Here is a 25592-nt window from a genome sequence, read left to right on the forward strand (position 1 = left end):
CACCTCTTTTATAACCTAAAGAGAAATATTCTGTAGCATAGTTAATAACTGGGAGAGCAATTCATAGATAAATATAGTGTTTAGGGACGTCCGTTCCTTGTGCTAAAAATTATTAAATGCCTGTGGTCAGGGGCCAAAACTTGAAGGGTCACAAATCGTTCATCTTTTTCAAACACAGCATTGTTTCTCATTGATTTCTGTGCAAACTTTGGTTATTGAGGGTTTGTGCCAAAAAAAAAACCCTTTCGATTATTTTCATCATCTCTTATGATGATTAAGTCATACAGCATTTTAAATATTTCATCATACCAGGCAAGCTTGTAACATTTAAAGCTGCTTTATACATTCAAGGAAAAAAAAGTGCAGATAAATAAATTTTGGCAGAGATGAAGTTTTCTATTACCTGATAAAATTATTTGATCTGATAAATATGCTCTGTGCATTGTGCTGTGCCTTAGCTTTGTAAGTGATGTCTTGAGTTGTCCTCTGGCAAGACATGCTTAAGGAAGTGGAAACATACTAAGCTGGTAGATCATGAGTACCATTTATGACCCTGAATGTTCTGGGTTTTGTATGTTGGTAATTTAGCTTATATTCTACCTCGATCTTTTTATTATGTTATGCTTCCTTATTTGGGTAATTTGAATTAGCGCTCTGCCCTTACGATTTTTTTCTTTCTATTCTTTTGTCTAGAGCCTGACACTTAACGTTTCTGCATGTCTTCCAGATGATGTATCCACACATTTTTTCTTTCCACCGCCCTCAGTAACGTTTTGTCCTATAACAGCTGATGAAGCTTAGGATCTGCTTCTTGGCAAAATCTTCCACTGAATGTATCTTCTTTCTTCCCTCGCTTGGGCTTTTCTAAACTGTCTGTTCCTCTGTTCCTGCCCATATCACTTTCCAGAAGAACAGTAAAACAGTGGAAAGAGAACAATGAGAAAGCTCTCGCTTGTTAGAAAAAATGCTTTGTAAGAGCAGTACAAAAAGGCTACCTTGGCCTGTGTGTTTTGTTGAAATAGCTGTTGAAAGAGCATGAGAATTGTTTCCTGTTGGCTACAACAGAGAGATTTGTATTTATAATTACTTGTGTTCCATCCTGAACTGCAGCACTGTATTGCCAACAAGAATTTACTGTTAGCTGCATCTGCTGCCCTTTCTCCCCCCCTCCCCCCCCGATCTTTTTAAGAAAAAGAGAAGTATCTTGCCCCAAATCCCGGTAAGGCAAGAGGTGAAAAACATTGATATGCTGAGAAATCTTAGTCATTTCTCTAGTAATATCATCTGATAATTCTTGTAATGTGTATTCGTTGTATTCCTGTTCTATTACTCATTCATGCCTGTCTTATTTCATTTGAAGTGTGTGGAGCTGGGGTACGCTGTAGTACTTGCAACGTGTCCTGTTTCACTGCTTTCTGCCTAATACAAATGCCCACAGCCGTGCTCTCAGTGGGCAGAGACCAAGCCTGAGCTACTTCCCCAGTGAGCTTATTTTCCCCTTGTTGTGCAGTTGGTTTGTTTGTATTTTAGCAATTATGTGGCTGCCTCCCTATAAGAACTTGCTTAAGGAGATTAGTGAACAGCAGATGCTTTCTAAGTGACTTTGAGGGAATTGATGTCCTGAGTTTATCTTTTCTGACATTTGCCGTGTAAGCATCTTGGCTTAATATTTTCAAAGCTTTTCCCTAATTTACATGTAAGTCCTGTGCCTAAACTTTGTAGCCTAAACAGCTACACTTTTGCCTAAAGCCATGATGGTTAAAGTTTTCTTCTCGCAGCAGCTGCTGTTAGTATTGTTACCTGGAAACATTGCTCCTTTATATGCTGACAATATGTGCGGTGGTGGCAGTAATATGAATGCATGTTTAAAGAAAATTGCGTGATGAAGCTCTTTCATCTTGAATTGCGCTGGACAATTTCCCAACATTGTACTATTGCTGGGTGCAGGGAAATGCCAGTGTAGTTCTTGGAAATGCTGCAATGGTTTCTCCAAGAAAGTTGTTTATTAACTCCTTCAGTTAACAAAAAAAATTCATTGATACTAATGCAGTACTAGGTAGTGATACTTGTGTACCCCAAAGAAAAGAACATTTTCCAATTGGTGGTAATTTATTTCTGTAAATATGTCTTGAGCCTGTAATGTGTTCTTTAAGTTGTGCAACTTGCTGTTCCGTTCTTAGGTTTGGAGCTTAGGGTTTTCAAGCGGCATTCCTGTAGCTGATGGTGTTTACGTGCCTGTATAATGATACACGCCTTCATTGTGCTGTTTGAAACACCAGAACTTTGTTGCCTGTGGTATTTGTCCTTTAAGAAGGAACAGAAACCGATGGCATTTGCCATGAAAAGTAGAGGACACGTAAGCAGTGTGCGTGAACAAATGTTTGTGTTTTCCGTCGCTTCATAGGCCATCATTCCTGTTGCTCCTTAATATTGCTATAATAGCAGAAAATTATAAATACCATCAGTTAACAACCAAAGAGGCCAGGCTGTAAAGATGAGGAGATGCCGAACCGAAGACAACAGGGGCTGCCAAGGGGAAAATGTTCCCAGCGGAGGGAAGTTCATAGAATCATAGAATCGTTAAAGTTGGATAAGACCCTTAAGATCGAGTCCAACCGCTAACCTATCACTGCCAAGTCCACCACTAAACCATATCCTCAAGCACGACACCTGCCCTTCTTTTAAATACCTCCGGGGATGGAGACTCAACCACCTCCCTGGGCAGCCTGTGCCAGTGCCTGACAACCCTTTCGGTCAAGAAATTTTTCCTAATATCCAACGTAAACTTCCCCTGGCGTAGCTTGTGGCTGTTTCTTCTCATCCTACAACTTGTTACTAGGTAGAAGAGACTGAACCCCCCTCGCTACAACCTCCTTTCAGGTGGTTGTAGAGAGCAAGAAGGTCTCCCCTCAGGCTCTTCTTCTCCAGGCTAAACCCCCCCAGCTCCCTCAGCTGCTCCTCATAAGACTTGTTCTCCAGACCCTTCACCAACGTTGTTGCCCTTCTTTGGGCACACTCCAGCACTTCGATCTCCTTCTTGTCCTGAGGGGCCCAAAACTGCACACAGAACTTGAGGTGGGGCCTCAGAAAAAAAAGTTGTTGCTGTTTGTATAAATATGCTATTACAGTGCGGAGGACTGACATCAGACAGGCGGATGCTTTTTCATCAGCATTGAGACAAAAATAAAGTATTTTGGAATCATAAAAATGTAGCTAAGATGATACACTTTCTGATTTAATTGTGTGTGGGTCAAAGCTGGGGATTCAGCGTGTTCGCTTCCAGCAGTTGCTGTAGCACAGGTGGATTGTGCCCTTGTGATCTTTGTCAGCCTTGTCAGCCTCACTGGTTTTGGTAGTGCTGCATCGGAGTACCAAAGCCAGCCCTGAGTGCTGGCCACGTGGGGGCTTCACTAAGGTACTCTTCTTTTTGATTGAGGTAAATCCTGTAAATACCTCTTCTCATTCCACCAGTTTCCTGTGAAGAAGTCTTCCTCCGGGTGATTGCCTTGAGCTTCGTTACTCTTCATGGGGTTGGGACTTGTGGAAGAGAAGCACGAGTTAATTGCTGAACTGCATTTATGTAAGGCAGGTTTTTCTCTGAAATGAGAAAATGCTATTGCCATCTGCTGCCTTTGCATATAGCAGGGCTCTTTCTGGGCCATAACCACAGCGACTGAATTAGCAGGTGCGTGGGTTCGCTGGTGTTTGTCAGATCTCTTCTGCCTTGAATTGTCATTGACAAGTGCCAGCTCACTGCTGGTTCCTTGGAGGGGTTTTCGTGATCGTTTTCAAGTTATAGACTGGCCCACTTGACTTTTTTTCTGATCCCTTAGCTTGCCTGCTGTCGAGTATAGTTGGAGTTAGATTAAATCCTTCCTGTTCTAACCCGAGATCAAGATATAAGCCTTTTCAGTGGTTTCAGAGTGTCTATATATGCCTTGCCAGGTTTGATGTCATTTCTTCCCTGGGCCCATAAGAGATACTCAAACTTGCTGATTTTCATGCTGTGCTTATCAAGATATTTTTTCAGCATGTTCTGCTGCTGAAGACGCTGGAATTTCAGGGTGGTCGCTTTTACCTTAGCATGAGCCCAAACTTTTGTGTCCCTAATGTTATTTCAGGACGCTTTTTGATAGGCGTTTCAGTTCCGAGAAAGTCCTGTTAGGGAGGACCGACGGAAGCGTTCTCCGCGAGGTCTGACTTACTGTACTTGAATCCGTGTGAGCTGTATGAATGGAAGAACCCACATTATTGCTGTAAGCTGCCTCTCCGGCCCGGTGTGTCCCGGTGCTGCGTGCGGCGGGAGAGGAGCGCATCGCCCTGCCACAGCCGCCTCTCCCCATTCCGGGCTGGAGCTGGCGGGGTTCAGTTTTGCGCCCCGCGAGCGGGGATGACCGGTGCCCCCCGCCGGCACCGTGGGCAGGGCCGCCCGGCCGCCTCCCTCCTCCCGTTAGGTCTGGCGGGAATTAGGGGTCGCCGGGAGAGGCGGGGGGAGGCCGGGCTCTGCCCTCCCTCCCCTCCCGGGGCTGGGCAGCCCGCGCGGGGCGGCGGAGTGGCGGGCCCGGTGTGTCCCGTCCCCGCACCCCGCCCCCGCCGCCCCGGGGACCAGGGCAGCTCATCCCGGTGGTGGTCGCGAGGGCGACCGTTGGGCGCGGGACGTGGGGCCTGGGCGAGCGGCGGCGGGAGGAAGCGGCGGCCGCGCCGCGCCGGGCGGAGGGAGCGGCTCTGGGCGCGGCCCCGGCCATCGATCCCTGCCACTTCCCCTAATGGCCCGTCTCTTCCTCCTCCTCCTCCTCCCCTAGGGCGGATCGTCCCCCGGCCTCCCTGTATGTGAGAGTCGGGGCCGGCCTCTCGGACGGAGCCGGGCCGCCGCGGGAGGAGCGGAGGCTTCGGGGAGCGCTTCCTGCCCACCGCCCTGCGCGGCAGCCCCAGCATGGAAGCCATCGCCAAGTACGACTTCAAAGCCACCGCGGATGACGAGCTGAGCTTCAAACGGGGCGATATCCTGAAGGTAAGCGGAGGGGAAGGGCTCGGGGGTTCCCGCTTTCGCCCTGGGCTTTTCTCCCGCCAGGCCCTCCCTGCCCCTCAGACCCCCTCTGCGCCCCCGGCGAACGCCATCTCCTTTCAACGGGGAACCTCAAGATTTCCTCAGTCGCGGCCTGAGCTCCTACGAGCAGGAGAGGCTGTTTGGTTTCTGTGTAGAGCATGCATCCCGACGTGTCTCATTTCTCTCTTCTGAGACTGGAATATTTGAAAACTTAGTCGTAAACATGGTAGCGAATAAGCAGAAGCACAAGATAATCTCTACACCGAATTCCCTCCTACGAGAGGAAACCCCTTAAAGTAATCAAGATCATTTTGGTATTCCTTGCCTTTGCCTCCTGCCAAGGATTCCGATATCAAAGACCAGTGATTAGATTATTTCTCAGCAGATAATCTTTTAGCATCAGGCTGTCAGATATTGGTGCTGAGTTTTATCTTCAGTCCTGATGAACTCGAGTGATAAGCTTGTGGCTGAATATTTAATGGATCCATGCAGATGTATGTAAGTGGATGTTGGAGTGCATTAGAGGAATTTTGGTCTACAGTTCTTCCAATATATCAAAGGCTTTTGACGCTTCCTCTTGGCTAAGTTAAAGGAATTTGAAAAATATTTGCATTTCTAAAACTTTATTTAAAAAACTGGACGCACAGAACAAACCCAAATTATTTTTTTTTTTGGGTGGGGGGATGTGAAATATAAAAATCCGTAGTGACTTGGCCTCAGTGAAGCATAGCTTTGACCTTGCTTCCAAGTGATAAGAGCCATATTGTGGAATATTTTAATGGAGTTTCATCCAGAGTCAGTATTTCTCCGTAAATGATAAGATGGGCTTTACCTTCCTAGAGTGATGTATTTTGTATTAAACTATCTTAAGATACTTCTTTCTGACGTGCTTTGAGTAGAAATTGTTTTGAGGTGCCTATCCTGCAGATGTAAAGCTGTAACTTTGTGTGTGCTGACAAATCAAGTCCTGTGAACCTCAGTGGGATTACTCATCTGCTCAAAATTTTTGCCAGGGAAGGGCTTGATTTTTAACTACTATTTTAAGATAAGTTGGAAAAAACAACCTCTATCTGTAAACTTAATATGTGTCTCTCAGAGCTGATATTTTGACAGCAGGACTGTGGCTTTATTAAAAGTGCCGTACTAGTGTGTGGCCATCAACAGATAAAGGTTGCAAAAATGTCTCCTGCTTTGTGATTGATAACTTTTAAAATAATTGCATCTGCTTATATCCTATGCATCCCTGGCCCATAACTGGCCTAAAAATGCCTGTTGGACCTGTACACCTCAATTCCAGTGTTCGTGCAAATTACCAGAATATTGCTTTTTCCTGGTTTTGAGCATTTGAGACTGTCAGAATTTTAGAAGTCTTCTGTGATAACCCTGCATTTGTTTTTCTTAACCTGAGCTGTATTCTTCTGCTTTGGGTTACTACTAGCTACCCTTGGCTTTTATAGTGGACTTGAAGTAGACCACAGCTGAAGTCAGCTTGTAGGAAACACTGAACAGGAAGGAAAAATTAAGTATAATGAAATATAGTTTAAGTGTATTCTTAATTATTTTCAACTGCAAATGAAGGTATAGAAGGTTTTAGGAAGAACTACAGAAGTTTGCTGCAGCGTATGAAAAAGTCTTGTAAAATTTGCATTCATTTAAAATATTCTCTAAGAATTACAGGACTTCTGAAAGTTTAATCTATGCTAAAACTCTTACACCTGCATGCAGTGGCTGCCAGTAATGTGTCCCTGAGTCCTAGCCACTTGATGTCATCCCATAGATAGAAATTTCATCACAGTAACAGAAACGTGGTGGTATGTATGCTGTTACACGACATCAATCATTGTATTCTCCTAGAATATAGAGAGGGGTTTTCCTACTCTACACAAAACCTGGGCTGGACACTTCCTCAAAGTGTAGCTGAACAGTTCTTTAAACTGTATTTCCTTTCAGCTCGTATTCTGAAAAGGCTTACAAACTTTACGTATTTACTTCATAGATGAGTAAAATGAGTCATAGAAATGGTAACTTGCTCAAGAATATCACTAAAATTAGTGGAAACTAAGAGTTTCAGGGATCTTCCTTTAGCATATAGTTGAGATGAGTTCCGTGCAGCATGGTAAGGTTCAATGTGTAAAGCTGGCAAGTCTCAGATGAATAAGCCAAAAGCAATTAGAATTGTTGCAGTTCACTTTCCTCAAACTGACAACCTTCTGTGGTCCTTTGTGATTTTGAAAGTCAGGTTCACTTCAAACGTGTTTCAGGTTTTGGCAATTAATTTCTGTTAGATATGCCGGATCTGTTTTGTTAGTGCTCTGCTCATGACTGAGAAATCTCAGAGTATCCAATTCATGTGATAGGTCTTATTAATCAGGTTAATCCTGCTGCACTTGAATGGATTGGGAAGAGAAATAAACTTGTAACACGTTGAATATACCTGCACGCTTTGCTCTTTTGATGTCCCTGGCTGAGGCGCACAAGTAACTTGAAGGCGTCTTTAAATCTAGCTATCAGATGCCTGTCTTGATGCACCTCCAGAAAGTCACGTTAGTTTGTTGGCATATATGATGATGGCAAGGGTTTGTTTCATAGCGAAATGTTACGCTTTGGCTACACTAAGGAAAGAACAAAATCTCTAATACTTTAATTCTTGCTCCTTGGGAGTTCATGTTTCGCTTTGTGGGGAGAGAAGGCAAAGATGCGCGCTGCCTGCCTCCCTCTGATTTCAGCAGATAGCTTGCCTATGATGTCATGGTGCCATTACTGCTGCATACCCTCATATTCGGGACTTGATTGAATAGCATTTGAGCTGTAGCCATTAAGCTGGTTGTTAGTAATCTTGTGGCTGGTTTCCAAAAGTGAGTGAAGGTAGTTGACCTTTGGCTTGCAATTGTAAAACAGCTGAGTGAAGAGGAAAAGTGCTTGGCCTTTTCTTTTGTGGGCACTGTACAGTAAAAACTGCTTCTATGATTTTTGTAACCCTGGCGGTACACTGGACCCCCCTACCCTTTTGTCTGGCAGTTCCGTAGCAGTGTGTGGTATTGCTGTTTCGGGAGGTGCAAACCGACAGCTTTCTTTAAACTTTTGAAATATGCTAAATACTGCTCACCAAGCCTTTTCCAGAGAAGGAAAAGCTTGCTGCTTCCTTCTGTGTCTTCTGATTGCAGCACAGTGCTGCAGCTCTCGAGAGCACTGTTCTTTCCACATATTGGTGATCGCCTCACAAAAACTTGCTCATGGCTGGTGTCCTATTGGTGGTGTGAGATAGCCTGTCCTGTTATTTTAAAAAAAGTAAAAACCCACCAAACCTGAGGGATTCCTACTTGAATTTTTTATTTACTGTTTTTCACTTCGAATAGTTGATGGTTGTCACGATGCTTTTTCAATCTTTTCCCTTTTCACTTTCTGTATTTATTGAAGTTCGGAGTAGGTGACTTCGGTCTCTATGTTTGTTATTCACATCTTATGTCCCCCAAAACTATTGTATTTCTAGCAGCTTCTGGTTTTGTTGGCCTTTGTGCTAACTGGCAAGAATCCAGACCTAAAGTGTGCTAATACTTGCTGGTGGTTTGGCAGGAGCCGGGAGGGGGGGATGAGAGAAGGAACACCATCATTCTTTCTCTCATCTCATCATAATTTCTTTTTTCTGTTTTTCCTACACCTAATCTGAAGTGTACAGTTAATACCATGGTGCTCTGATAACAGTTTCTGCAGGGTTAATGCAGAAGCAGCAAACATATTAGTGAATGTCTTGAATGTTAGAATTGTGTTGGGTTTGGTTTTTTGTTGGTTTGTTGTGTTTTGTGGTTTGTTTTTTTTTTTTTTAAAAAAAAAAACAAACCAGCTGTAGGCCCACTGCTCCATTTCCTCTTTCTCCTCCTTCTGCCGTAGGGTTGGGGCATAACTGGAAAGTGATTTTCTGAAGAATTGAATAAGTTCCTGTTCCCAGTAGTTGTCAGCATAATTAATTCGGGACACTTACAGATTGTTTTTGAGTAAAATTATTCAGGTGGTGTGTTAAATAGAGGGCCATCTTTAATTTCAGGGTTTTCACTTGTGTGTGACGTACAAACCAGCTTCCCTATATGATAAAAGAAGGAATTCCTTGATGGGATTTTGATCACTTGACAATTCCATTCAGCAAGGTCAAGACGTCTCTCCTGCTCTGATCACACACTCTGCAGTCACCACAGGTGCTGTTCACGTGATTATTTGCCACCAGACTGATTTTCTTTCTGTCAGCCTTTAAGAGGATTGGGTGTTTGCAAACAGTTGATGCTGAGATGGCAATTTCAGTTCCTGTGTGAAAACCATTTTTCTGTGTCTGGATAGAGTGAAACAGTTTTGTATAGAGAGGGGAGTACGATAAACACAGGGAGCATGGCCTCCCTTCTTCTTCTTCATCCCTTGTCTTTGACCTCACCTGTGTTGGCTGTTACATCGTGGTGTCTCTGCTAGAGAACAGAAATCCATGGCTTGCTGATGAGAAGTGCAAAGACTTTTCCTCTGGTTTGGGTGAAATTGTCTTCACTCTCATCCGTTCTCTCCTTCTTTACGCACCTCCTTTGTCTTTCCCCACTTTTTTTTTGATGAACTCTGTGGCCTTGATTAATATGTGAGAAACAGTTTTCTGAATTAATGATTTAGGCAAATTGCAAGCACTGTGTGCTTTATAGAGAAATAGGGAAAATATTAGAACAGGTTGCCCAGAGAAATTGTGGAGTACCCATCCCTGGTGATACGTGGACAATCCCCTGGGCACTCTGATCTAATGAGACTTGTTTTGAGCAGGACAGGGATTGGTTGACTTCCAGAGGCCCTTCCAACCTGCGTCATTCTGCAACTTAGCTGTGAGTGGCAACTCTGTTGTATGTCATGGTTGATTTGTAAAGGTGCACTTAGGTCATATTCCTTGGCTGGCAGCCTTGAGTGAAGATGATATTAGTCATCAATATGTGATCAATATTGCTGTCTAAGAAGACAGAACTGTTAGAAAATTGGAGAGACTCATAGAGACAAGTACAGTTATCTTAAACAGAATTGATTTGGCATCCTGTGTTAAGAAGAGGTGCTGCTATAAGCGGTTGCATTCTTCTGGTCTACCCAACTATTCAATGTTTTTAGTATGCACTTCTCAAATATTGCTGCTTTTATGTATGATCTGAAGGTGGGGTGTGTTTTATTAGCCAATTTCTCTAGTCACTGGGGGGAAGGGTTGTGGGAAGGAACTACCTACCTCCACGAGGTGCCCAAAAAAGAAAACACTCATGTTTTGTGTTTGTGAAGGAGCTTGGACCTGCCTGGAGCAAGATTGCGAGGCTGAAGGTGCCTCTGTGCAGAAGATGTAAATATGGAGTATTCCAGACTGAAGGTGTAAAGCGGTCTTTGCAAGCGAAGAGTAAACACCTTCCTCCTTGAAAATGGCATCCTTGTTTCTACTTAGTAGCTATTTATGATGATTATTTAAACTTGCCACTGAAAGCGGAGAAAAACTAGCTCTAGTGAGCTGTGTGCTACCTGAAGCCTACTGGAGTTTCGAACATCAGACAAAGCAATGATAAAAGCTAGTGGTTAGCTCAGCTAATTGGCTTAACATGTATTGCATTCTGTTGTAACTAGGGGAAATGATGCTAATTTGAAGCTCCAGCTACCTTTTGCCAGTTTAATGGAAGCGCTGTTGTTGAAGCTTCTCTGCAAGGTCCAGCTTTTGGTACGGTTGGTGTGATGGACTTCTGAAAAGCGTTAGCGTACACTTATCAGCAAATCACATTTTGGCTTGCTAAATTATTTATCCGCTTTGTTCAGCATGCGTGTCAAACTGCAACCAACGTGATGTGCTCCTGTGTTCATTTACTGACAACACAAAAATGTCGTCTCTCCTTTTTGGTTCCGTGACGTTTTTCTTGTGATAACTCTACATTGAGGGAATGTCTGAGAATTTCAGATCAATAAAATCTGTTATTCTGAGGGACGTCCCAGGTGTTAATGGACTAACCTTGACTTAGTTTTTTGGTGGTGTTTTCATTTTTTTTTTTTTTTAAACGAAAATGGTAAAAGCATGATCACAGTTGGGGGAAGACTTTAGTGGCATGTATAAAAGATTGATAGTGTCATAAATGAAGTTGTCCTGGTTTTCCAGTTTCTGTGCAGAGCCCTGCAAGTTGTGGGAGGAGGAGGGGTCTTGTTTGTAGCGAAATACAGACTTTTCTGATTTCTTGCTATAATCAATAAGGATCCAACTAAGTGAGGGGAGATAAGGAATCCCATTTGTCCGTGTACGGCTCAGCCTAACATAAGCAGTGAACTATATGACCCCTTGATAAAATCCCTTGTGCGTTAGTTGCCAGTGGCTATGCATGAGAAATCAATAACAAAAGCCTAAGCCTTGGGGAAAAAAAGCGCGGGGCAAAAACTTAATTCTGTTTCTTTGAAAATGAAAGAAAATTAAGCATTAGTCCCCTAACAACACTGGAGCCAAAAATCTTATAATCTCGCATTGAGCAAAGAGGGAATGTAATCATCAACCGTCAATTGAACATGATGACTTTTACAATATAAATCTAAACTGGAGGGAACTACTAAAGACAACATTAGGACATTTTCATGATTGCTGTGAGACTGGACTGTTGTATTAATTTAAGGCTATTATACTGATGACGCCAGATTTCCATACTTGCTGGTTACCTCTGAATTAAAACCTTTGCAAAATTGTTAATGATTTTATTTATGTAGGTATTGAAAGATTCGAAAAATCAAAGCTAGTTCTAGAACCATAATAATAAACAACACTAAAACATCCAATCAAGCTCCTTTACTACCCCCCGCCCCCCAAAGCGTGTTTTAAGCCATTCGCATAATGGGCATCAGCAAAAGGGTTTGGCAACGTAGTCGAGATGAGTTTTGTTTGAGTTTTTCCCATGTGAACGTGTGTGTAGCTTCACATTTCTTCTGGTCTGTGGTGTTGAATTGCAGAACGCCCTTTCCAGGTTTGACAGCAGACCGTTGTTAGAGCAATAAGCAGAACGGAGGGGAGACTGTTGCACCCCTCTGCACACAGGATTACGGCTATGTCCGCAATGCCTAGTGAAGAGATGGGGCTTTATCTCTGTAGCTGTGCCCAAGCTAACTTTCAGGCAGCTGGAGTAATGATAACCACGTTATGGGATTCAGCATGATTTACAAAACTGACACGGGACTCTGGATGAATACTTGGCCTGTGCTTAGTTCTGTATTACAAGGTGCGTGATGCATTAATGTCTGAGCTGGTTATGCTGGAGGTCTTAATTAGCAGAGGTATAGCAAAGGATAAGCCTATTTCCCTTCTTCCCCCCGCCTTCACTCCCTTCATTCAGGGCTGGTGGGATAGGTGCTAGCCAGAGACATGTGACTTGTGAACATAATGTTTAGGTAGAAAAGTGACCAAGGAAATGCATTTGTTCCTCCTCTGATGCCTAATTTTATGGACTTAGAAATGGAGCTTTTGTGTAATAATCCATTTCAGTGGGGCACTAGTGAGAAGAGGCACTAGGTCTCAGTGGTTTTTTTATTTTTTACTTGCTTTATTTAGCATTTTGTTGGGAAGGCTGCCTTTGATCTCTATCATTTCCAGTTTTCTCTGAAAATTCTGTTAAATTAAAAATGCAAATGAGTAGGTGACTTAGATGCGTTCTGCATTTCTACACAGATCAGCAAACTGATACTGCAGTAGTCTGATACGCAAGTTCTTATCTGCAGCTTTACTCCACAACAGTTCTTGCTCTTTCATTTCCTTTGCTGGCTCTGCAGTGGCAGTTAACATTATCTCCCAAGTTGGGCAAGCATCAGTGACTAGAATATATACAAGGAAATAAAAATGTGGAGTTTTGATGCTTTGGGCCTTGGGAGAGAAAATAGGATAGGACAATACTTTCCATAATTTCTGTTTATTATCTACAGCATGGGGAATGGTGTGTAAAGTTGTTCCTTTCCCTCAAATATCCATATAATTTTAGATGGAAAATCAGCATCGTCAGTCTCAATCTGTCAAGCTCCAAGCTGCACTTCGTCACGTTCTAGGCTCATGCCATGTTGCTGAGTATTTAAAGCACTGCTCGTGAGCGGCACATGCCTTCAACTTTGAAGCCGTCTTGCAACACCTCAGAAGAGTAGGTGTTCAAATGGAATAGAAAAACAGTTGTAAAGCAGACTGTCTGCGGCAGAGCCTGAACTTGTTCCCATGTCGTATGTGCATCATTGGTGTCACCATCTGACAGCTCAAGTGAGAGCTGGTTTAGCAAACTTAAGAATGTGGTTTTTTTTTTCATGGTGACATGTGCTAAACACATGGGTTTGTACAACTGAGCTCTAATAGAGCAAAGAGTGAACTGACAGTCTCCAAAACTGCTCATGATAATTATTTTTAGGATGTTTATTATATTTCTGAAACCCAGATGCTACTCTACAATACTTCCTGATTAGTTACTAGATGCATCTGAAATTTGCATTTTAAATGGTTGTGTTTATAATTTTCCTCAGCCTGTATTTTTTCTCTCTTTACTAAAAGAATAGTGTTTTTATCTAGATACTAAATAAAAGCCCATTTTAAAAATGTCTTAAATGTCTTGAAGAGCCTAAGAGGCCTTTACTCCCCTTAAGGAATGATTGCTCACTTGAGTTTCTGTACCTGATCTTGGAGCCTTTTGTCTCCAGTTGTTTGAGGTTGTGTAAACAGATAGGCAGCCCTGTTACTGGAGAGTCATCAAGTCAGTGGTTTTTTTGATCCCGTGGGGGCCAGTCAGGATGGTGACTGGAATAAGACAAAAGTTAGGACAGCTATTTTTGCCTAGGAAGTAGATTGTCAGCCTCCGTAGAGTAATTAATTTATAATTGTGATGTTCAGACATTACTGACCTTTATAAATAAAAGAGAGAAGGAGAACACTTAACAGAGTAGACTTACTCTGTTTGTACCTGCCGAATTTAGCTTCTCTGCATGCGTTCATGTCAGCATGCACGCTTTGTCATGAGCTGCATGTTGGCTCCACTGCAGCTGGACCTCATGCAGAGAGCAGAAAGCATTTTTTTTAAGTTCAGCTGAACTGTAATTACACTGTTTGTCTCTAAAACCTCTTATTTAAATAATTTGTCTCTGGAATTCATGTTTTCTGCATTAAGCCAGCCTACTTCTTGCTCTAACTTGTACTAAAACTCTACAGGTTTGCATGTGGAGGGGAAAAAAAACAGTGCTGCTGTTATGCAAAATTGTTTCCCTTGGGAGGAAAGGGGGGAATTCTTCATGAGTTATGTATGAGCCAGCAGGTTCCACTAATCATAGCAGCTCTGCTGGTGCAGAAGACTTGTGGTCTAAGCTAGTCAGCCCTCTGGTTTGTGAGAAGTTGGCACAAAATTTTAAACCATGCAACTCTTGCTGAGCTTGAGTAGGATTTTCCATCATAAATCTTAAGTGCAGTCAAATTTTAAATATTCTTTTTTTACCTACACTTCTTTAGCAGAAACATGAAAGCGATATTTTAACCATTTGATCTGGCTTTTACTTTCTGTTGTTAACAGTAGATTATGATCTACTTGGAAGGAGCTATCTATGCTTAGATTCCAGGTTTAAGTGGAATTATTTCAGAATACTAGGAAGGATTTTGAGCTGCAGAAGTGTGCATCTTTTGCTAGTTCCTCTGGAAAATCTGCCACTTTTACTTACAAGGTATTTCCCTGAGCTCCTGTGTAGCTGAGGTCTTGTGCTCTGATCTTTATGACTACTGGGGGCATAAATAATCAGGGAAAGCCCCCAAATTCCCTTTGGGGCCAAGGGGGAAGGCAAACAAGTGCTCAAAGCGCATCCTACAGTTGCAGAGGAAGGGAAGAAACAAACGCAAGTTGGAAAATGAGGAGGAAGCCGCAGCTGTAATGGAGACAAGTACAATGAAAACATCTAAAGGTGAAATTTGGCATTTAAAATGTTGTTTTTCCCAACCTTGCCTTCAAACAGTAGTACCTGGATTTTGGTGAGGTGAACATCAGCCTGACAAACATGCCTCGTTGAGGCAATATCAGGAAACCCTGTTGTGCATACATTCCACAGCTAAATTTTATGTTTCTTTAATGTTTTCAATGTCCTTGAAGAATACTTTGTCAAGACATATCCTTAGCCCTGGAAGTGATAAAGCAAGGCCAATTTCTGACCACCTTCACTTCTGTCCTTATTTCTTAAGATGTATTTTGTACTGTCGCCTCTGCCCTACCTCTAATGAAATGATAGTTTGTCAGAAACTAATGCATGGATTGCCTGTTTTGACCATTTGTACCAGGGTGCTTAAGCTTTCTTCCAGCATCAGACTGCCTTGTTACTTCATTAAGTATCACTTCCTGCTAAGGAGTTCCTCAGTTTTTTCCTGAAAATTGCCTTCTAGGTTAAGAGTGTGAGCTGCTCTCTGCCAGGATGGCTAGATGGAGACTCTTGTGACTCTGCCTAGGAAGACCCAGATTGAAACTAACAACTCTTTAGAGGCTGACAGAAAATAGAGATAACCAAAGTGACTATAGCTGACCCAGCTTTCCTGGCTTCCACCCCTTCCTTTACAGCTTACGTCTGGAAGTCTTGCAAGCTGTTACCTTCACTCAGTTTATTTAGGTAATGTAGAAAGGAAGAGCATAGGTAAAAAAGAGGTTTCCGATGTTTCTATAAACTTTCTTCAGTTTTCTTTTCCTTGAAAAGCTTGTTTCATTCCACCTGTCTCTGTTTGGATTACAAACATGTGCGTGATGCTGCAGTAAGATTAGAGACACTGGTGATGCTCTTTGCATTATGAGTACTAAGTTCCTCATAAAGCTTATTTGTTGAGAAGAAAAACTTGTTTTTAACTTTCAAAAAAAGTTGAAGTTATTAAACGTAAGGCAATATGTTGATGAAAGAGATGCCCTACAGTCTGGTCAGCTACTGGGAATCTACCCATGGGTGACTAGGGTGGATGGCGGATCAGCATTCTGTGTAAGTGGCTGAGCTACCCCATGAGTGTATAGTTCCAGACTCTTTTGGGCTCCCTAGTTTAAAGCCCCCACAAAGCAAATACAGTTAGGCCATGTTCTTGGTTTGCTTTGAATCTAACCAGATTTAGCTCTTTTTGTTCAGGATTGCAGTCCCAAAAGAAGTCTGGCTATACATAATCAAACTCTTGTAAAACCACCTATTTTCCTTCAGTCGTGGTCCCCAGAGCTCCTAATTTACTCATTGGGGGCAGAGAGGGCATCACGCAAATGAGCGGAGCTGGCTCTCGTGCCCTAATGCAGGGAACAAGTAGCGCTGCTGGGGTGCATTTGGGTTTGGCAAGGTTTTCCTGCACTATAACAGACAGGTTGGAGATGACCTTTTGTACAGCCCTTGTACCATGTTGCCAACTACCTGTATTAGCTTTCTCCCACTCATTGTTCATTGCTGCAGCTAATATTAAGTTTCTAATACATTTATAACAGGTTATGCTTTTGACTCCTCCAATGGAAGTAAATTCTACCCTTCATAATGTTAAAATACTGTCCTGTATCATTCTGGAAGTAGTTCCCATCTGAAGTGAATTAGATGCAATTTTCATCATTAAAAGTAATAGAAAACTCTTTGCACATACAATGTTCCTCTCTTCTTCCCTGAATATCTGTATTATTTGCCATTAGAGACTGGGCTAGATGGACTCCTTGAGTGCTGACTGCACTGGGTGAGATGTTTAACACTGGACGTCATCCTCCTTCTTGGATAAGGTCTTGGCTTCCTGTAGTCAAGCTTTAGTGACCTCCTCGGGACTATTGTATTTTAGTAGCCACTGACGGCTGTACCTTCTGTGCATATTTCTAAACCCATTTTGAGTCCATCTGAACATTATAGCATTACGTTACCATAATGTAAACATGTACTGTGTGGAAAAAAGTTACTTCCTCTATTGGTTTGAAACTTGCTACCTAGGAATTTTATATATTTTATTTTTCCCCTCTTCTGCCCCCCTCCCCTTGCAGGAGATGGTAGGAAAACACCTCTCCCCGTACTTCTCATGGGGAGAATAGATTTGCAAATATCCTCTTGTCTTTGTTGCTTTTTTCCTGAGAAGGAAGTTGGAGGAGCCTGATCTCCTACAGTGCAAAAACCATTCCATGCTTTGATTTATCCTTGATTCTTTCTCAACTTTTTTAGTTCATTTAGTATTTTTTGAGATGGGTTGAGCGAAGGTGCTCAGAGTATTCAGGGGCTGACACAGAACAGATGTACAGTGTCAAAATATTTGTTTTTGTTCTTTCGTAACAGAACATTAAGTAATGTTCCTAACTTGTTTTGAGACTACTAACCCCATGATTCCAGGATATTTGCTGAAGAGTACTATGTTTAAAAACTGTAGCTTCATATAGTTATGGTTCTTCGGGGTTTTTGGTTGTTTTCCCTCTCGCGTGTTATTTTGCATATTGTATTTAATCGGATATTTATCATCTGGTCTTTTAGTATTGAAAGTTTTAAGGTTTGAGCAGGCTTAATAACCGCCTTGGGGAACTTTGCCACTTCACCCCTCGGTCGCCTTTTCAGATGGCTGGTGCAGCTGTTGAACAGTGGAGCCCCTCCTGGGATTCCCGTGGCACAGCCTCCCTCCACTGGGCATTGACCCTTCAGCATCCGTGTTAACCCTGTAGGAAACCGCTGGGGGGGTTTCCTGGGTTGTTAATGAGTATGTTTGTGGAGAGGAGTAGCTGAAAATGTGAGGAGTTGTTGGGGTTTGGGTTTTGTTTGATTTTTTTGTTTGTTTGGTTTTTTTAAATGAAGCAACCCACATAAAGCCTAGAAAAGCCTGAGTCTTGGTCTTGTAACTGTTCTAGGTTATCTCAGTTAGCAATTCATCTGTCTTCTATATGGAGTTACATTTTTGTTCTCTCTTGCCACTGATTAAATGGAGGTCTGAGGTGAAGACTGCTTTTTGCTTTTATAGCCTCGCCAGAAGAGCCCAGCTTCCAAACAGCTGCTTGAAAGTCAACTTAATTGGATAGCTGTATTTCCAGGGAGGTTTTATGGCTGCATACTAGCAATATTGCTGCAAACCAGCTGGGACCAACTGGCATCTGTCACAGTGCAAGATATGTATTTAATATCTTTAGATAAGGCCTGATCCTGGTTTGTGAGTACATTAGTAAGATGGCTTCCACATATTGAGGTGTTCCCAGAACTCCACTTTTGGGAAAGTGTTTTGAATGCATCCACGCTAACGCAACAGTCTGAAAATCCCATTTTGTTGTGTTGGAATGATTGACCCCTGTGCAGGGCCCTGGGGGGATAGTTTTTTGTGGTCAAGGCATTGATCTCCTGGCTGGACCCTCCCAATAAGGGAGAATTTTAGTGCCTTAGCTTTTACTGGGACTTACAATGGAGATATTGTGCTACTATAATGTACTTGGGAGCTTAAAATTAGTCTGTGGTCAAATAATATACCCTAGGGTGTCAGTGACCTGCATTATGATGTCCCTTCCAGGTTATTGCAATGGAGCCATAACAAGTTCTATTCTTGTTTTAATTTGTTCTTGACCTGGAACAGTTCTTCTAATTTGAGACACTAATTAGGAGATGGTTTTAGTTATCTCTGATCTTTTCCATGAAGAATTTGGTGCCTCAGCTGTCTTGACTTTAGGATTCTGGAGCAAGTTACTGCTTTGGGGATTTAGTATCTGCGTTTCTGCATTATTCATGTAAGGATACTTTTTGATTCTCTTTTTTTTGCCTATAAGCCAAGAAAGCAGCAATAGACTTCTCTTGCAGGGATCACTGGTGTTTCTAATGGTATGTTATATTAAAAACAAAGAAAAAGGTATATCAGTACTTATTTATCAGTTTTATATTTCTCTGTTCCTCTGAGATATTGTAGGTAATGCATCTTTTTAAATTAAAACATGGTTCCTGTATTAGTATACTGTTTTTCTTCCTAAACCTGAGTAACTTTGGACGAGTGTTTCTTTTCCCAATCCATATGATCGTGAGCTACGCTGACTATTGTAGGCTCAGTCTCTTAAATATACAAAGTTCTCCTACTCTCGCTTGGTGTGAGCAAATTCCATTTAAATGTTTTATTTTCCTTTTACAGAGAGAATTGGACATGAACTAATGCTATTCTATTAGCCCTGAAGTGAAAGAGGAACTTCATAACATAAGGGGAATTTTTTTAAAGCATCGCTTTGACATGCAGATGTTGCCCTTTTTTTTAAATGGGCCTCATTTTCCACTCTCCCCTCCCCTGTAGTGAGTAATTCAGCAGATTGCTTTCAGAGAGTCCCTATAACTGTGGTTTTGGACTTTTTCTAAGGTAGAATGCAAGTTAAACTTGCTTTGGAGTTCTTGGGCCTAGCACTTTCCCAGTTTAAGTGCGAATAGGAACACTGTTTTGACCAGAAGGGAGCATACGTTACAGACAGTCGGGCAGCTCTCCGGTGTGCATGTAGTCCTTGCTGTGTGGTGGTCATCTTGCCTCTCTCTCTTTCAAAAGAGGAGGTTATTGATATCTTTCCACTTTTTGCCTGGCCTCTGGCATTCCATATGGGGTTTCTTTTTGGGGTTAAATGTAGGCTATTTAGTTCTGATCGCTTTCCTTGTTTTAGAGGAATGATCCTTATTCTTCAGAATCTAATTCCTTGTTTATGGTTCAGACATCCTTCTCTGCAACTCCTCAGTCTATCACTAGTTAGCAAAGCGTGTTCATTTTTCAGTCTAACAAGAAGTGTGTATTTTTACAGGCTCTGGTGGAGTGCGTGTTCTTAATTTCTTTTTTGAAAGGCTAATCTTTCCTGTCTTGCAAGTAATTGTTGGGGTTTTTATGGTTAAATTGAGGCCGTTGTAATTCTGAATTTTTATGCCAGCTTTGTGAGTACAGAGCTGTGGGTGTTTCGTTCTGTATCGTATTGGTTCTCCAGAAATTGAGGCACAATCTGATGATGAGTTTGGAGAAGAAAGAAAAATGGTTTAGTGTTGGAGTGAATCAACACTTCTAACTAAGGCCTGTTGTGACCCAAAGCCAGGCTAAACTGAAATGTCGTTAAACCATTTCTGGGATATAATAGTTCATTATTCCATAGCAGGCTGAAAACAATCATGCATTTCTTCTTAAACTCAAAGTTATAATGAATTAAAGATCAACATGAGACATTAGTACACCAACCCTACTCTGTGTTTTTATAGAATTTGGTGCGTTTGCCCTGCTGAGGTTTCCATATGCTAAAGGCGTGAGTCGCTAGGGAAGCACTGAAGAAGCTTTGTGCAGCAAAGGCTGTCAGTTTTGGCAGTTGTGTAAAAGCTGGGGTAGATTGTTCAGTGTATTGCCCAAGTCTTCCTAATAAAATGACTGAGGATGCAATGTCAACAGTATTGACATACAAGTTGTATCCCTCATGATCAAAGTGCTAAAGGAACCTGGAAGAGAAATGAAGGGCTTCAACTGAAAAAAGTGTGTTTTGGTCACTTTCTAGATTTAGAAATAACTGAGCATAACCAGTGTGGTGCAGTTTGTTTTTCTTGGCTTTTAAATGTGTTAGAAAGATTTCTCAAAACAACCTGTGAAGCAGAGTTGTGATTAAATATATTTTCACAAAAGTTTAGCTGCAAAATCCATTGAAATTTTTTTCCTTTTTTTTTTTTTTTTAATCTAATGTCAAAAAATACCCCAATCAACATGACAAAAAAAAAAAAACCCTTAATGTTTTCTTCCTGCATGCCCAGAAGTTTCAGTTTGGAGTGCACCTGATGTCTTTGGCTAACAAGGGTCTTCCAGTACCTCTGTTGTTTGAAACCTTTTTCTCTTGGCAAAACCTGACCAGGGGGAAATGACCAAAGTTGCCAAGTGAAAGCTCTGTTGTATCTCATGACAACCTCCAGTGGTGGCTTGAACAGTCTGTAAGAATGGACTGTTTGAACTGTCTTTGAACTTCAGGTTATTAGTGCAACACCAGCTTAATCCTGGTTGAGTTTTGTTTGGGTTTTTTTGGTTTAGTTTGGGGTGTTTTGGGGTGTGGTTGGGTTTTTTTTTGGTGGGTTTTTTGGTTTGGTTTTGGTTTGGGTTTGTTTTTGTTTGTTAAAGTGTGGCTGATGACCTGCTGGGAGCTATGCCTGTTTGAAACATGGGCACAAGAGAATGGCAACATGCTGTCTCAGGCCTTTAAAAGCAAGTGCCCTAAAAATCTTTTACCATTAAAGGGCCTCTTTGTTATCTTCTCTTTCTCCCTCATTCAGTGTTATGTGGGAAGGAAAATCACTGGCACTAACGTAATGTCGTCAGTAAAGCGCATCTCATTTCTTCTTTTTTGGTTCTGTTTTATGAGATAGGAGACGTTATGTGAAACGTTCTTAAGTGGGTATAAAGTTCTAGCGCCAATTGTGCAAACTGAAGGCAGTTTGCCTGGTTTGATACGTACGTTTATGCTCTCAGAAAGGTTTGCAAGATCTCTTGGTGTGCTTTGCATTATGCAAATGTGACAGGAATGAGTCAGACAATATTCAGCGTTCTGATCAGAAACCATTTGCAAGTGTCTTCCTCTTGTGTGTGTGTGTCCCACCAGAGAGGAAGTCTGAGCAGCTTTGCAGTTACTGGAAAACAAGAAGAGTTCCCGTCTCTCTTAAATAGTCTTGCTCTGAAGATCAGCCAGACCAAGTACCTGTACATTTCCTCTCCAATTTGAGTTGTTGCTAGGCATAAGTCAGTAAAAACAGATTAAATCAATTCTCTCAGTCAAAAATATGTTAGATTAAAACTGTCACTCTGCAGTTGATAAATCTCTTCTCTGATGAATATAGTTGCAGTTCCTTAGTGGCAGATTAGTACTTTAGATGCCTTGAATGGTGTTATACTGTGGAAAACCGAGCCCTTAATGTCCTGCTGAGCCAAAATGTTGTTTGTTGTGTGTGCTGAAATAGCCTTGATTTGTACAGGGAAAGTAAATGCATTAATTCCTCTATTTTAGTCAATGCTCATTTATAACTGAATTTATAATATAGTTATGAAGGTGTCTTGTTTTAAGCAAGGGTTTGTTTACATGCAGTTGGATTAAGATTCTGATAGCAAAAGATTATTCCTGCCAGGAGGCTGAAGTTACGCTGTTCTTGGTTTTGCTCTTCTTTTTATGTGGATGGGATTGTCTGACCAGTCCTGCAGAGCTGATGCGGCGGTGTCACCTCTTCTAGCTTTTGTCAGTGAACCATCCCAAAATGAACTGGGTTGTAAGTGGTTTTTGCAGATCTGCATGCCTTCCCCACAAAGGAGAGTTGGATGTAGCATTTTAAATGCACAGATAAGAGGTGAGGCATCAAGTTATGCATATGTGCAAACAGGGTTGAGGCAATAGAAAGAGCTTAGTGTGAGTACCAACCAAATTATTAATTGTGGCTGTGTCCATATAATATGTAACAAAATTATGAGGGCTGTGAGAGTGTGAACAGGCCTTTTGTGGGCTGAATTAAGACGTGCTGTAAAATTATTGGCTAAGAGCAGATGCATGTAAACTGCTAATGTGCTCTAAGAGTTATGAGAGTAGTTAGTCTGAAGTGTCAGGTTAGCCTGCTTGGTAAGAGATTAGATCTTGTGGTGCTTTTTTTCTTCCTTTTTTTTCCTCCCCCTTTCTCAGGTCTTTGCATAACCAGCTTGCTGCTAAACTTCACATCGAACCTCAAGGGTCTCATGTTGCAGGCTTTGATTTAGAGAGCCTGAGGCTTTTGCTGACCTACAAGGTAGGGCTCTTTTTCTGGAAAAAGTTAGGAGCTGTTAGCTGCTTGAAAAATAATTCTCCATTTATCTTATAGCCACCAGTCTGGTTTTAATTCCTTGGATGATTTCTTCCTTACCTCTGTTTCCCTTAACAGTATTATTTAATCTCAAGGCATCTTCCTGATCCTATTTAGTGCTAAAATATAGCAAGCTCTTTTCTTTTCTCTAAGTTGCCCTATTGCTGATTCTTGGTCAGGTTCCACTGAGGGAGCTGCAAGGTGTCCACCATAATAACTCTCAGCTCTCTGGTATATCTGAGGCTATTTCATGCTTCCCCTCTCCCCCCCGCCAATATTCACATCCTGCAGAACGGAAGAGTTAAGGGGTCATTCTATGCTGCAGCTCTTTAATATGCTGTCTTAAATCAAGCTTAAAACTGCCCCTTCCTGTGACTGCTTTGTGTCAAACTGGTCGCAGATGCAAATTGCTGTCTTAAGAGTGTTTATCCACCTGACAGTAAAAATCAATAAGTACTCTCTAGTCAAGTGCAGTTCTGAGATCTTTGTTTTTCAAATTGTTGACTCTTTACTCACTGTGTTTCTAATTAAAGCATCTGGGCGTGGGATTGGCTAGAGCCTCAATAAATTAGTCGTGTAGTCTTTAATATTCTGCAACATATTAAAATTACACTGGTGTATTACTTTTTCTTATTGTTTATGTAGTATGGATTTGGAGATGCCTGATTCTCCCTTCCAATATGTTATATTACAATTGGTTAAATAGGTACAAATCTAGCAAAATATTGACTTACAGCTATGGTGAACCTTGACAAGCCGCCTATTCTAGGAAATTGGCCTCCTGTTATCTCTGATTTCATGCTTTTTCCATCTGTCTCAAAATGAAGAGATTAGGGCTGATCCTAGCTATGTGTGTGAGGCAGATTATGGTAATCTTATTATTCTGATCTCATTACACTTAGTCTCTAGATTTGAAAATGTCCTGGTTTTAACCCTTTGTTCAACAGCTTAAAAAAAATTAGTAAAAAGGTAGTTGAGGCATGTTCTGCAAAATTTGGATTAAAATGTTTATATCATCCTTAAATAATCAAGGTCTCAGACTTCCCTGGTTAGAGTAATACACTCAGATGATTCCCCCCCCCCCCCCCCCCCAAGCAGACTATCTAAAATGATGAGGTAAATCAACCTATTTCAGTCATAAAGGGTGAAATTCTTCTATATATGACAACAAAAAAGTAATGGTTATTAAGAATTCCATTTTCAGTTTAATACTTTTTACTCTGGGGAGTCGAAGATAAGAGGACCTTCTGGAGATTCTTAGTTAATGATAAGTCAGATTTTTTTTTCCTAGCTTTTCTGAGAAGATGGGATTTTCCAGAGCTTTGTCCCACCATTTTGTCACACAAAAGTATAAAACTTAACGGAGTGTGTCTCAATCTCATTACAATTACAGAGAAGTTAATTCTCCAGCATCTGAGATGCTGGAAAATAAGTAGCCATGTATTTTAAAAGAAGGGAATTAAAGCAAAATGCCAGCTACTGATTGTGGGAGTTAAAAACCAAATAAGATCCTCTGTCTTTAAGAGGTTTGTATTTTATTGTAACTCCTGTTCAAACAAGTTCATGGGATATTTGAGTTTTTATTGTACTACACTGAGGGACTTGTAGATTAGATACTGCAGGGAGCTCTTTTTAAAGCATTTGGATATTGCCCTGACTGTTGTACTGGTCATCTTTGAACATCGAGGATATTCACCGTTCCCATCCTGCATTTGGAGGACAGATTGGAAAGGGAGGGGGAAAGATGTGTTAGTGCATCAAAGCAAGCTAGGATAGAAGGAAGCAACTTCCTTCTCCTTCTGTGTTTGTTCAGTCGTATTTTTCTTTTTTGTAGGTCATCTAAATTGGGCCTTTTTGTAGAATGGTATCTATTGTTACACCTGGTTTTGCTTAGCGAGGCATGCAGTGCAGGAACACCGCTGAACCTGCTGCCCCAACTGCCTGGAGTGCACGGAGTGTGTAACTCTTAATGAGGCTTCATTGTTTTGTAGTACAGGCACCACTTGAGCTTTTCCTCTAGTTGCTAATTCCTGTGTTCTGATATCGAATTCACAGATATCAGTGAGCTCTCTTGGGACTGAGCAAGTTGGGAAAAAATGGAGCCCTTGCAAATTACGGGGTATTCTTTTTTTTTCTTCATCCTGTTAAGCCTTGAATAACTTCTCAAACACTTGGGCCAGCACAGGGTGGGGGTGGAGAGTGCAGAGGTGAGGATGAATGGCTGGAGGGAAGAAGGTACCTGGAGAAGCTTAACTTAGCTCTGTCACAAACTTCACTAGTGGAATCACTGCCCTGGGACGCGTCTTTGCTTTGCAAACAGGATGTTCAGTTTTGTGCCTCGCTCTTACTTGTGCTAGCGCAGAGTTTGTAGAGTTGGACTGTGAACAGGTCAGGGAAGAGAGCCGGTGGTGGAGAGGGGTTTGTTGGGTTTTTGCATTGGTTTTAGGTTTGGGTTTTTTTGAGCTAAGGTTGTCTGTGATTTGGTGTAAAGTAGTTGTGCTGGCTGCACTGGGGAGGGACCAGCTTTGGCATGGGAGTGGGATCAGTGTCCCCTATGCTGGCACTGCTTCTGAACACTTTTGCTGCTGTCAGACTGCAGTCTTCGTTCCTGCCCTCGGGCTGTACGTTTGGCTGAGTCTCGTGATGGCAGATCAGCATTCTCTTGGTGATTATAGAGCAGCCCTTTCTTCTTGTAACTTGAATTATTTTTCTTGCTGTTCTTGAGGACTCCTTAAAAATTTGCCTTACCAAAAATGCTGCTTCTATTGTGCAGTCA

General features: G+C 41.8%; 1 protein-coding gene across 4 annotated transcripts in view; it reads left to right on the plus strand.

The window, feature by feature from the left end:
- The window catches only part of GRB2 (growth factor receptor bound protein 2), a 63764-nt gene that overhangs the window by 11269 nt on the left and 26903 nt on the right, over positions 1–25592 (plus strand). For all 4 annotated transcript variants that reach the window (XM_075111102.1, XM_075111103.1, XM_075111100.1 and 1 more), the window contains one exon: positions 4803–5011. In XM_075111102.1, the coding sequence (XP_074967203.1) occupies positions 4934–5011 (78 nt within the window). In that variant the 5' untranslated portion in view covers positions 4803–4933. The remainder of the gene's footprint in view (positions 1–4802; positions 5012–25592) is intronic.

The sequence above is a fragment of the Phalacrocorax aristotelis genome, chromosome 16 (genome assembly GCF_949628215.1).
Source record: "Phalacrocorax aristotelis chromosome 16, bGulAri2.1, whole genome shotgun sequence".
Lineage (NCBI taxonomy): Eukaryota > Metazoa > Chordata > Aves > Suliformes > Phalacrocoracidae > Phalacrocorax > Phalacrocorax aristotelis.